Source organism: Apiospora marii (genome assembly GCF_038362585.1).
Source record: "Apiospora marii strain CBS 49790 chromosome Unknown utg000013l_segment0_segment0, whole genome shotgun sequence".
Taxonomy (NCBI): Eukaryota; Fungi; Ascomycota; class Sordariomycetes; order Amphisphaeriales; family Apiosporaceae; genus Apiospora; species Apiospora marii.
In genome coordinates, this window is record NW_027117384.1 from 696,312 (window position 1) to 709,788 (window position 13,477).

At 53.2% G+C, this 13,477-nt stretch overlaps 4 protein-coding genes across 4 annotated transcripts; 1 reads left to right on the forward strand and 3 right to left on the reverse strand.

Annotated features, from left to right (window-relative positions):
* Positions 1-310: 310 nt before the first annotated feature.
* On the reverse strand, positions 311-2,302 carry PG985_015365 (Ppx/GppA phosphatase family-domain-containing protein; the record flags this gene model as incomplete). Its single annotated transcript, XM_066835131.1, has 4 exons — positions 311-503; positions 557-1,260; positions 1,364-2,114; positions 2,196-2,302. The coding sequence occupies 4 exons, from the start codon at positions 2,300-2,302 to the stop codon at positions 311-313; spliced, it is 1,755 nt and encodes a 584-aa protein (XP_066676334.1).
* Positions 2,303-2,831: 529 nt separating this feature from the next.
* PG985_015366 (uncharacterized protein) lies at positions 2,832-4,228 on the reverse strand (the record flags this gene model as incomplete). The annotated part of the gene is made up of 2 exons (XM_066835132.1): positions 2,832-3,853; positions 3,910-4,228. The coding sequence occupies 2 exons, from the start codon at positions 4,226-4,228 to the stop codon at positions 2,832-2,834; spliced, it is 1,341 nt and encodes a 446-aa protein (XP_066676335.1).
* A 3,501-nt stretch (positions 4,229-7,729) lies between these two features.
* On the forward strand, positions 7,730-9,607 carry PG985_015367 (uncharacterized protein; the record flags this gene model as incomplete). Its single annotated transcript, XM_066835133.1, has 1 exon — positions 7,730-9,607. The coding sequence occupies one exon, from the start codon at positions 7,730-7,732 to the stop codon at positions 9,605-9,607; it is 1,878 nt and encodes a 625-aa protein (XP_066676336.1).
* Positions 9,608-10,927: 1,320 nt separating this feature from the next.
* Positions 10,928-12,030, reverse strand: PG985_015368 (uncharacterized protein; the record flags this gene model as incomplete). The annotated part of the gene is made up of 2 exons (XM_066835134.1): positions 10,928-11,867; positions 11,969-12,030. 2 exons carry the CDS (start codon positions 12,028-12,030, stop codon positions 10,928-10,930), a joined length of 1,002 nt encoding a protein of 333 aa, XP_066676337.1.
* Between the last annotated feature and the right edge of the window lie 1,447 nt (positions 12,031-13,477).

The following is a 13,477-nucleotide window of genomic DNA, read 5'->3' on the forward strand; positions in this document are numbered from 1 at the left end:
CAAGCTCACTTGATCCCTTCATGAAGACTCTCTTTGCCAAGATGGTAAAAGGCCATTCCCGTGGGAGCAAGAGGCGGAAAACAGCGTCATGATGGCCCAGTGAGTGTTGCCCAGAGCACAGGGATGTACGCCACACTTGGGCACCGAGGTTGGGTTTCAATGGCCACCTACTCGGACGCAATGCGGGCGGGCTTGATCGCCCCTGGTCCCGGGCACTTCCATGTGCGTCTTGAATGGCGTCCAGATCGTGGACGGGTTAGTTTCTTCAAGTCTTCGCAAGGTTTACCGTAGTTTTCCGCCTCGTACCGGACTATGACACCTGAACAATGATCGGTTCAACTTTTCTGGCCACAGTGTACGCGTTTTTCTTCTGTTTCCCAACATTCTTGAAAAGGCTCTGGAGGCTCGGGAGTTCAATTCCACGAGAGGCGTTAGCGGGAACCAGTATAGTTAGCTCAATACGATCCTTTTTCTTCTTCCCCTTTGTGGCGACCGCACGGAACCTGAAGTACGTGATATTTTAGTACAAGTTCGTTACAAGACTCAAGGCTCTTACCTAACTGCATTGCCGAGTTCCCCCGGGCTCCTTGGCTCGGTCGGGCAGAGCGTGGTCAATACAGCGGCAACCGCGCCGAAATACTCCGCCCAAAATACTACCTCCGGCGATGCGGCATATGCCAATTGCCTTAGACTCGAGAGCAGCTGCTGATCTATGGGGCCCAGGTCTGATCCCCATCTGGCGCACAAAGTAAGAGCAAGTGTTGCACGTGCAAGATGCGTGAAACCAGGAATACTGGGGTCCCGGGTTATAGCACGGTGTAGCTCATATGCAGCATTCGCGCTATCTGGCTGTCCAAGACGCGACCAGATTGCCTCGACGAACAACGGACCCAACTCGAGGGTGAAAACTGTGTATATATTACGTGCATCAAAGCCGGGAGGTACCGCAGACTTCAAGGTTTCGATGGCAGATGACAGCGTGGCGTCACCGGTGGTATCCCCGGGCTGTCGAAGAAGCGACAGAGGCCTCGTCTCTCGCATATGTTTGGGCAATTTCATGAGCAAGGCGCCCTCTCTGTTTCCACCGCTGCAGAAAGTGACACTGCGTATGTTTTGGACGGTGCTGACAAGCGCCTCCACGACGGTGGCAATGGCAGGAAATTGCTCTCGCCGCCTATTTGACATGCCGAAGATTTTACCTTCGTCCTCATCGTTGATCCTACGCATCCTTTTACTCTCCTTGAAGAAAGAGCCGGGAACCTTGCAGTTCTCTAGGTTAGTGACCCTTCTCTCCAGAATAACGGTCCCACTGTTTCATAATAGGGGCTTGACGCGGACAGAACAGCCGGCCGGAGTTACTTACCGTGTAGGCACCCACGGCTGGAATCGGGTATGGCTGTATCGGATCATTATGCATTAGCATGCTTCCATAGCCGCGGAAACCGCCACCGCAGAGATAGACATCTATGCCTGCGGGGTCTGAACTGGATGCTTGAAGGGTTGTCGGGAACTTGTTCTGCAGATCTGCGAAGGCTTTCTGCATTCCCGTATTCAGGTCGGATCGCGCGATATCTTGCTGCTTCGCTTCACCTGACTGGATGATCTTGATTAGCTTCGCAGCGCCGAAGGGGAGGCTCAACCCGGACTGTGCAGCGGCAATCTCGTAGTCGTCCATGGCTGAATTCAAGTACGTCATCTGAACTGATCCTCCACCAAGGTCAAGAAAGAGCCCGTCCACTTCTGCGAAGCCACTTCTTGCCCCGACAGAGCCGAACAGGGTCTCGACCTCGGGAGCCAAGATGCATATGCCAAGTCCAGATGCGGAATAGACAGCCTCAAGCATCGACGCCGCATTCTCGGCCTTGCGCATTGCCTCCGTAGCGAAGACCGTAATGTGGCCTGGTGGCACCCCATAGCTGTCTGCGATGGCCTTGAAGCGGGCCAGGGTTTGAGCAACACGGGTGATAGTTTCGGCTGGAAACTTCAACGGTGCAGTGGATGGCGAAGTGCTGAGAGCGTCGAAAAGCGAGATGGCGGCGCGCTCCTTGTACAAGCACTTCAGTAGGCGAGTCTGTGGCGGCGAAAGGTCCGATATGGAGAAGCGAATGCCATTGCTACAAGTTAGTTAGCCACCGTCTATTGCCAAGATACGAGCAATGCCGGCAATAGCACAGCAGGCAGAAAGCATCACGAACCTTCCCATGTCAACCAATGCGTAAAGGTGGTTGGGGAGGTCGGGAGTCCAGTTAGGCATCTTAGCCTCGAAATTGGCCAAAGTCACGACTTCTGTGATGGCCGCCATATTGAGCAACTCTGCGTTCTGATCTTGCTTTCGTTCTTTGTTTCCTCTGTCTCTTGTTTCTAACTTTCCTCCTTCTTCTGCAATCGGAGTAGACGATGAAATGGCAACCAGCGATGAGCAGGTCTATGTAGGTACTCACAAATATAATTGTGGCATGGACAGGACTGCAAGATGCATGGGAGCAGATGTGGATGCGAAGCATGTCATTGGCGCCTGATGGGAAGACTCCAATTGCATGGGTCCCGCAGCAGCTCAACCAGGAGGGGGCGCTAGAGAACGATAGTGCCAATCCTGACTGGAGCAAGCTAAGCCCTATCAATTGATTGATCGATCAATCAATCCAATCAAGCATAAATATCCGCCCGCGTGCTTGACGTCCGAATTCATGGACGGGCTTTTATGGGACACGGCACTTTTACCTACTTACTGGTCCCAAGTGCTTGGAAGTAGAGTAGATCGGCTGCCAGAAAACTAGCGGGATGAATAGCTAACACATTCTAGTTCGCTCCAAGTGTTCCAGTGTGCATTCTCATGGCCAGGTTGCCTTCTCCATGTTGCTGTAGTCATTCGGCTCGCCCACGAGGGCAGATCTCGCGTCTTGCCACCTGACTTGACTGCCCCGAGACGTGAAGTCTTTGCTTCCTACCGTGCCGCCAGCCGTGGCTCTGCTCAAGGCGATGTTCCAAGCAAAGCTGCTATCGCTCATACCAACCATCAGATCGGCCTGGAGTAGTAGCTCGTAGTCTACCAGCGTCTGCTGATCCCAACTCAAGCTTGACAGATAGCCGAGTTCTTCCTTGTCGAGCAGGTCTCTTTTCGTGACCACGGTGATGTTGAAGCCCCGGGCCCGTTCCGTGAATGACGTGACGTGCTCTGCGGATGCGCCGGGGGCGAGATACGCAAAGGAATATCTCGACTGCACCATGTAGCGCAAATAATACGCCGCTTGCTTTTCATAGGGAAGAAAGTCAATATCCCAGAAGTCTTCCTGCGCACGTAAGTGAACGCCGACGAAACCGAGGGCGGCGCTTGTGTCGCCGTCATTTTGGCCGGCATGAGCAGCAACCCTTTTCTGCATTGAGAAGAGCGCCGAAGCAGCAAGTCTCCGAACGTCTTCTCTAAATCGCAGGACATGCCCAAAACTTCGTGCGAAAGCAGGGCCGTCGTACGAGGTGGGCCATACGTACCGCGTCTGGGCCACGTTGACTCTCAAGGGCCAGAGACGAGTCTTTGGGTTGGATTTGTAGTCCAGGTACTTGGTGAACTGCGAAGCCCATCTCCCAGGCTGCGCTAGAACCGTCCGGTCCACCCGGCTCAGACCGAGGGCGTTAAGTCTGAGTGGTATGGGACTGGCCATCGGTGTATCGAATAGTTCGTCAATAGACCAGTACACCTTCATTTGCGGGCAGAAGGTGGAAAGCGTCCAATTCAGGTGACTCCTGTCATAGTAATAGTCGGACGGCGCACCACGCTGAGGTCCCTTGGGGTTTGGAAAGAACCTGGCAATGTCTCTATCGTCACGACGCACGATCTCGGGAATGATCAACTCCGCTAAACATGGCAGTCAGCCCCAACAACTTCAAACTTTATCTATTATACGGACTGACCACCGGCCTCAATGGCAAACCGGATGCAGTTGAGATGAACGTTCCGGACTACGCCTATGCCACCAGTTGGGGCATCACAATTGAAAATCAAGCCCTTGGTCCAATTCTTGGCCGAACACAAAGAAGCAATCGGCTCCCCGTCAAAATCGCCATCGGCATCTGCCTTGTTCTCGAGAAAATTACCCATGAAGAGGACCTTTTCATTCTTTCCATCTGCGGAGACTTCTAGAAACCCAATGTAGTATAGAGACCAGCCAAAAATGACCAGTGTCAGTAGGAGCTTGATGGATGATGGCAATGCTCTGGCCTGATCGAGCATGGTGTCGCAGGAGGCAAGAGAGAGAAAGAGAGATATATATATAACATGTAGCACGCGAGAGCCTCGCCAACATGGCAAGACCAGTTCAACTCTTAAGTAGGTAAATATCGAGCCCTCAAGGGATGAAGACCAATATGAAAACAAGCCATACTGTTTCAGTTGGACAGCACATATCGATACTGGCGTCTTCAGCCCTTCGAAGAATGCCGCGTCAGTATTCTAAGGGGCTGCCCTGTATTGATACGTTTCAAATCTGCCTTTGCGACGTCCATCGAGGTAAATCCATCCATAACACTGTATATAATGTAAATTTGTAATGGCAGCATGCCATTGCCAGGGAAATGCCCCCAATCCCCCGGCGAAAATGGTGAACAGTAAGCACAGCCTATAGATATGGGCCATGACGTGATCACGACGTATCCCTACGGTCTCCTAGAGTAGAGTTATACACGAGGACCAACGGATCGTACGCAACCACTGTATCGTGGCCATGCCAAATGCGTTCAGCCGTGGCACCAGTATGCGACTGGCGAACATATGCAGCGGGTATATGATCGTATGGGGATAGTTCGCAAATAGTTGGAAGATTGATCCCAACGATTGAAGGCAAGTTTGGATATATGCATGAACATTAGCCCGAACCAGAGAGAGAAGGAAGCTGGACCTCTTCCGAGGGGTCCATTGGTGGTTCCCTCGACATGTGGGATGAGGTCCGAGGCGCGTGGCAGTCGTGTCAGTTTCGCGATGTATAGATGAGCGTTGATTGGTTGGCCTCCAGAGGTATCACATCCCGCTTTCTTTCGCTCCCACTGCTCCAACCGAGCACTGATAATGAATGGATGGGCATCCGAAATGATGTCGGGAACTCGAGATGACGGACAAACGCCCGTTGGAAATCAACGAGGTTGGATTTGAGACGACGGATGAGCTTATTCTGTATTTTGAGCTTGATCTGGCCTTTGCCCTGACCTATGGAAGGGATAATCCTTCTTTCGTTGCAAACACCTACTTGAACCTTGGTTTGTGTGTGTGATCCATCAAATCAATCATTCAGGCCAGGCACGCACGCATGCACGCATGCACGCACACACGCACGCACATATTGGATCAATTGATGTACTTGCATAGTCGTACTGTGTGCATGTATGTAACGACTTCTCTCCCAGCCACCCTTTTTCAATAAGTGCCCGTGGAATGCATTACTACTACATTGCACTACCGCACTCCAGACTCCAGACTCCTGCTACTACATAAGAAATGTCTCACTGCACATGCCCTACATCTGGTTTGGCTCGGCTGTGCGTGCATGTAACGAACGACTGGCTGCAGTACGTACTTCCAGATCGCCGTTGTGATATTTGATTCGCCCAGGCACGTTCTCTGGGGATCCGAGTCTGCATCACAAGTAATCCCGTATTGAGTTGAGCAACAAACCTAGGGTAGGCACAGTGTATCTTCTTCACAGGGTGTCAACACCATATCTGCCCATCCATGCATTGGTTGATCCATTTGGCCATTGCCTTCGAGTTTCTGCAGTCGCTGCGCATGAGCCAAACAAGCTGCGCTGCCGTAAAACAAGCCATCACGAGAATACCATGTTTGGTCCTTTTCCTCGCCTGACTGGCTTGCTGGGCCTTGGTCCACCTCTTCCCACCATCCGATTGCTGCTTGTTTGCACTTATCGCCCAGCCGTTTTGCGCCTCTGCTAGACGCGTAGGTGCACTGTCCTCGTCGTGGTTGACTGCGCACCTATCGGTTCACTCGTTCGACCCCGCGGTCCGTCGATCAGAAAATAAGAATTGAAAATTAAAAAAAGGTATGCCTACCTGCTGTGTCCATATTTGTTGGCCACGTCCTGCAACCATACTGCATGGGCAGGGTTGCTGCTTCACAGAGACATGCAGTGGCACCTCTACTTTAGGCCCAAGCCAAGCACCGGCGTTGAACGTCTCGCCCTTGATGGTGAAGTCCTCTTACACTGCTAGTACAATCAGCACCACTGCACCTATCAGCACCTGCATCCATCGGCGCTGCCAGTGCAGTTGGCTCAGATGCTAGTGTCTTGCGGACTGGAGTCGCAAGTCTCGCAACACGGACTTCCACCACTTCAATGACCTACATCAAATACATCAATCTCATACGTGCATATCTCTCACATCGAACCGCTCGCAGACTTGTTCCAAAATGCCATCAAGTGTGGTCAGGCCAGTCAAGGGCCGGTCTCGACTTTCACCCACAGGCTCTTCCCCATGCCATTTCCTGATTCCCTGCTGCCTTGCTACCTAGGTACCTACAGGGATGGCCTAGGCCCCCCATAAATGTCCGCGCTTTGGCTCGACTCTAGCAGAAGACCTAGGCTGACCGCTCAACTTCAGAGTTAGTACAGTGGGCACAGTGGACTGGTCTCAAGCCAGTCCAGCCAGTCCGGCCAGTCAGGAAGCCGGTTTGCACTGCTCGTAGGTACCGTGTTGGGCTCACTTGGCGTCAAGGCGTGGCGGTTCAGGGCCTTTCCCGTCTTGCTTTGGTCGCTTACCGCATTCCCAATCCCAAATCTCAACCGCGTGCAGCCCGAGTAGGACGTAGTCCAGAGTCCCCGGGTACATGGCTGCATGAGGAGGTACGCAGGTCGACCGATCACCCCCCCCCCCCCCCCGTACATCTGCCCGTACCCTCAGCAGGTATCCCCCTCATCTTCCTTCTTTTCTGGATCAGTAAATAAACCCAGTCACTGCTCTTGGAACTGATTGATTGGAGGATGGTGCTTGTGTAAAGTAGGTACCGTCTCGCTCTTCTCCCCTGCCCCCAGTCGCCGCTCCACCTTCACTGTCACCTACCTGCTTTCGTTCAGTTCCGCTCACTCGCTACCTACATTACAACCTATCCCGCCCGCTTCCCGTCGCTCATCTTCTGCTTCCCAATTGCTTCAATTGCCCTGCACGATACGATACAGTCGCTCACTCCTATATGCTTCCCCCCTACAGCCCGTCTTGAGCGGACGGATTGCTGACGCCATCGATCCGGCAGGGAGAGGACTAGCAGTCTATTTACTCGAATCGTCATATACTTGGATTTGAACCGATCAGAGCGGGAGTCCCTTTGCTTCTTCTAACTGCTATACAATCTTCACGACGCTGCAATGACAAATCGCTTCCTTTTTCTTCCCGCCCAAGTCTAATTCTATATAAATATCGTAAATACCAAGGGCCGACACTGCGCAAGACAACCTGGGCCGATCGACACGACTTGCATATCTCACCGTCTTGGTTTCAGATTGCGACAAACTTGCGCGCCGCCCCCCCAGATTCCAATACAGCGCTTTTGTGTCAAAAACAACAAAGACGCGTCTATCACCTGGGCTTCCGCTTTGAACGATCCGCCTGCCGAAGCTTCGTGGGAGGAAAAACGCCAGTAAACAATATCGTCGAATACTACCCACTGGTCGCAACAAGCGCTATACATGCATCGCAGTGATCTCCAAGGTTGAAATTTATCACTCTCGCCATGTTGCCTCTACAATGCGGTGCGGCGACTCTCCCAAGGGGGTTTCGCCTGCCTGCCAGCGAACGCGACCCCAGGACTCCGGAACCTTCTGCTCCTATGGAGGCAATGCCGCCATCGCCACCGCGACCAAGACTCAAACTCAAGAGGCGCAATATTACTACCCAGCTCACTGCGCCGACACAACAGTTCTTAGCGTCTGTCGCTGCTGCTGATGTACCGATACCGAGTGTGGAGGAGCCATCCTTCATTAACACCGATGAGGATATGGTGGATGATCTATCCGAAGTGGATCTGATCGAACACGGCGATATGGGGTTGTTTGAACAGCTCCGTGCGCGCGCATTTTCGCCTCCCAAGACGCCCGCTGGGGACGTTGCGCCGACTCTCTCGGCGAGTGAATATCCAGACTGGTCGATTGAATCCTGTTGGAGCGGCTCTGATGCAGAATCGAGCCCGGAATACGAGTCCAGTCGCCCGTCAACGGCCTTCTCTACCCAAACCAGCGCGTCATCTCTTTACAGCCAGTTTTCTCACGCCTCAGACGACGACGATTGTCAATGTCCCAACGCCAGCGGTCCCGAATGCGAAGATTCGGATAGCGCTATGCCAATTGCGCCCGCCACGCGTTCCAGAAAGCCTAGGCGAGCCCCATGGACCAAGGCCATGAGCGCGCATCTGTGGTCTACGTATATGTTATACTTGCAAGACCCGCGAGTCACCCCTTTTCGTCTGGGGAAGTGTCGTATCCCACCTGAAGGTGTTTGCAATCGTGTTGCGCGGGAAGCCAAGCGAAGTTGGAAGGGCTCCAACGCCGTGACCCCAGCGAACCGAGACAGCACACCCACCGTAGAGACTAGCAAGCCATTCATTCAATGGCCACACACATGCGCAGCAACCAAATCTCAGCTGCGTGAATTATGCAGGCTTAAGGCTAGTACGCAGCCTGGAAACGCTATGTATACGTCTCGCAGTCCTACACCTTTCCAGGTTGCGGCTCATCGTCGTTGGAACAGGAAGCATGGGCCTGCGCGTCCACCTTCCGCTTTCTCCGCTCAAGATATGGCCATGTCCCTGACATTAAGTACCTCGGAGACTATGCAGCCGCATGGCCCCCTGGCGCAACTCACTTGCTCCCAACCCGAGCCAGAGGAGCCGGTAACACCGACTGCTGCTTCTGCGGAAGCCGCCCCGGGGCATACTTTGGAACATGCACCGCCGGTTAGTCGTCGTCGACTTGCTTCGCCATTCTTTGCTCGCAGTTATGGTCCTAGCTCGACAACACCGCTTGTTGATGGCGCAGATGTACGAAGGCAGCCTCATACGGTTGGTGCCCGCAAGTTGTTGAAATCGCCCGTGCGACTGACGCGCTCGAAATCCGGCACGCAGAAACGCAGGTCAGTCAAGTCACTCGAGGACCAACCACGGCGGCGGCCGAGCTTGTCTGCAGCTCTCTGGGGAATCCCCCCCACGGAGCCCGGATTACGAGAAGGAAACAAAACCCAATTTAGTTCAACAGCATCTGCAGAGAACGACAGTATGTTCATCCCAAGGTCAACAGATATGTCTGATCCGTTTGCCCCTGCCCAGAGCGGCGCGTCTGCTGGGCTTTCTGTGGCAGCGGCCGCATCTCAAATCCCACGACTGGGCTCTCCTTTTGGCGCCAGTCATTCCTTTCCCAATAGGTTGTCGCAACCGTTGGGCTTCAACTTGACGGCTCTACGCCGGGGGTTTGCTACGGTACAGCAGCCTTCCGAGACGAACCCCCCGAGCACCCCTTCCCGGTCAAGCCTGGCATCCAGACTTGCTTACATCGACCAACGACTAAAAGACTTTCGGAGTCGAAATAACGTCCCTCGGCGATCTCAGTCACCATGGTGATGATGATTGGCCTAGAATAAATCACGACAGCCAACTTGCTTAGCACAGCTATTTTCTTTGTATAGATTCCACCACATACCGACTACTGCTTCACTGGTGCAGGTGCCCAACTGTATTGGGCTACACTGCGACTTGCGGACAAACTACGAATTACGGGCACGCATTAATTTCTCAGGGGATAGGACAGATTGAAGATGTTTCACGGTTTCGAGGTTTGTCTGGGCCAGATGACGCATTTCAAGTGCCCGTCTCGCACCCGGACCCCTCTTTCACGATAATGAGGATATGATACGATTTGAATGAATGATGGATGGTGTCTTTATGAGACGGATCAACAGTTACGCTATACCATGCCAGTCGGCAATCTGGGCTCGTGTCCAATTGGATACTGGCGTTTTGGATACCAACGCAACAGAAGAAATTTCCCAACGATGTTATGAAGAAACAGGACACTGTAATTAGAATCAATTTCATTAAGCCCCTATGAACACCAACCGGCCCAGGAAGCGGAGAGTGTTGTAGACAAATTGATATCGCAAGTCCACTGCCCGCGTATTGAGACACGTGATATGGGAAATGTAGAAACCATACATTAATATTTTAGTATTGCACATTCACACAAAACAACAAGATGGCCGAGTCTCGGTGTTTAAGTTATCATTTTATACATATATGTAGTTGCTTTGATTGTTGTGCGGAATGGCTTCCCTTCTGTGAGCAGTACACATCTTTACTATGTCTTTGAGCCTCCAATAGGCTCCTCAGAGGTAATAATGATAAGCATATCCTCATCCACAAAGTTAAGTCCTTCCTTCTAGCACCCTAAAGGCCGTGCTCCCTTCTCCCAGACTCGCGTCCTCACCATGCATAGTAATAGTGTATATCTCAGTTGCGTCGCGGTTATTTCCAAGCCTGACTGGCCTGGGTACCTTTTGGGTGACCACAGCATGTACCGTCGTGTTTGTGTCTTGGCGAAATACAGAAGAGGCACCGCACCGCCCATCTGTTTAAATGTGAATGTTGCTAAAAGCTACATGCAAAAGGAGGCATGGGACTGGAAATCCAAGCCCATGCATCCCCAAAAAGGAGAAGAAGAAGAAAAGATATCATGAAAAAAACGTGGCTGTCGTAATAGGATTGTTTCTCCTTGGCTGGGCTAGCAGCGCTCGCACACTCGCTCGCTCGACTGCACTGCTCAGCAATGAGGCAAATTCTTCGATCATGACAGAAAGAAAAAACAAAACAAAAGGAAGGTAAGGGGGTGGAAACGAATGTTTGCTGCCGAAAGAGAAGGGGGCAGGCGGAATGATGGCGCTCCCTTTAGGGCATGCCCAGGTATAACTCGAAAATGGTCGACCGCGGCGACAGCACATTGCGGCCGTAGGTAGACTCGTGCTCCGACTCGCTGCTATCCTCGTCGGAGACGGGCGAGCGCAGCGCCAGCACCTTGTGCCTCTGGTGATGTTGCTCTTGCTGTTGCTGCTGCTGCTGCTGGGCCTTGACGTGGGGGCAGCGGCCCTGCCTGACGACGGAGCGGTGGGTGTGGAAGGAGCACTGGCGGAAACCGAATTGGCGCTCGTCGTTGCGCAGGTGGTTGGAGGGCAGACGCAGCTGCGGGTTCTTGGTGGCGATGCGGACGCGACTCTTGGAGATCTTGGAGATGTGGGCGACGTAGTCCCGCCAGAAGTCCGGACAGCCCTCGAAGAGGTCGTTCATCTGCTGCGCCGTCCCGGGGCGATCGAAGCCGCCACCCAGCGTCCAGGCCGTCATGGCGACGATCCACTTGCGCAGGCGGCAGCTGGCGTCGGGGTCGCAGTCGACGTAGATGTGGCGCACAAACTTGGAGCTGATGTCCCAGTTGCACATCAGGTGCAGGTCCTGAACGGCGTCCATGGCGGCGTCCTGCAGAGCCGGGACCTCGATGACGTGGGCGGCGAAGAGGTGCAGGTTGACCAGGTCCCACTGCAGCTCCTCGGCGTAGTCGTTGCAGATGGAATCGTCGATGATGGCCCGGAAGTCCTTTTTGCTGATGCTGTTGTCGTTGCGCTGGTGGAGCCAGTAGGTGAAGAGCTCGAACATCTCGGGATCATGATCCTCAAGCCAAAGGATGTTGAACTGGGCGTTCTGCTGCTTGAGTACGGCCGTGGCGTCCAGACGGTCACGGAAGTAGGGGGAGCACGACGCCAGGAGCTCTCGGGCTATGACGAACTCGCGGCTCTCCTCGCCGACGAACACCTGGACATTTTCCGAAGTGAGAACCCTGTACAAGTCGGAGAGACAAGGTCAGCGAGATGTTGGTATTGCAGCGTCTGAGGGAATCGAAGAGCGCCGAAGGAGAAGCAGAGGTTTGTCGGGACTTACGTAGATATCGAGAACCTCGTGGCCCTCGAGACTCTCTTGAGAGCCGAGCTTGTCGGTGCCATTATCGTGTTGTAGTTGTTGTGGCTGTCAGGGCTTGCTAACAGTATTATCGAACCAAGAGATATACCAGCGGACGGACCGGGAGAAAAGAAACGAGCGGCGATCACAGTCGAACGAAGAACAAGTCAGGCCAGCTAAACTCTTGTTGAAGCGGAAAACCTGCCACTTGGGTCGACGACGATGCTACTGACTACGGGATGGACGTAGATAGAGAGCAAAGCAGAAGAAGACAAAAAAGCAAACGCACACCCACACATAACACGGAAGGATGGAGGGCAGCTTTCTAGAAGAGCTTAAACATCAGGAGTGGAAACACGGCAAGCAGCAGGGAACCCATTAAACCTGGACTTTCTCCAGGATCTCTCGTCTCACCTTGCTGGTGAAAGTAGGCTCGGAGGTTAGGGATGGATGCACTCTACCTACTGCCTACATGTACTTAGCACGCCCACACACTTGGGATCTTAGCACCCAGCACCCAGCTTATCCGCTGCTGGATGGGGTGGGTTGTGATGCTACGCAAAGTAGACAAGCGGCCCAAGACCCTGGACGTTTCTCCCGGACCGGGCAGAAGAGTGGGAGCCCACACGCAGGCAAGCCACGAGAAGACAGGGCAAAGAGACCAGGCCCCAGGCAACAGGACGGTGGACCAGGCCCAGGCCCGGAAACAAGATGAACAGTGAGGAGTCGTCAGACAGTATGTACATACTAATACCTGATGGACTGGATTGGAGTGAGGCACCGAAACGAAACGGGTGCCCACGAGCCATGCAGCCGTCTCCATAGTTCAGTGTTGTATGTGAAATATGGCGCGGGAGTTGCCAAAAAGTGACATGGACCGAGCATGGATGGGCCTTGGGTCCATGGGCCTCGATAACCTTGTCCAACTATAATCTTTATTTTCCCTTTCCTTTCTCTGCTTTCTCTTCTCTTCCCTTCCTTTGGCGGAGCATGTCCGAAAGAGCACCCCCTGATCTGCGAGTAGCTTCCTTCGAGAGAAAGACGAGATGAAAAAAAAAAAAAAAAAAAAAGAAAAACATCCAATGTGCATGCTAACAGAGCAGAGCCCCACGTCAGCCTGTCTGGGGTTGAGGGCCAGCTGGGAAATCGACCAAACAAGCTTACAATTCGTGCACACACCATCATTTCGTGCAGCGATCGGGGTTGTCACTGTTGTGTGCTTGAAATAACCTATGAGGTAAGTGCAAGTCTCAGCCTGAAACCCGGCCGCCTATCAGACGCGCATGTCGTTGTCGAATCGTTATCGTGAATGCACGCCCATCTTCCAACTTGGCATTAGCAACTAACTGGTAAACCTGACGGCGGCCAGATGGGATTGCCGCCTTTCCGCGCCTCGTGTTTCCAACTAGGATTGGCGCGGCTTGTTTCGAAAGGCTCCCCAGAGCCCGTGAGCCTGCATGCAGTGGTGTTTGCCGCATACCTACCACCTAC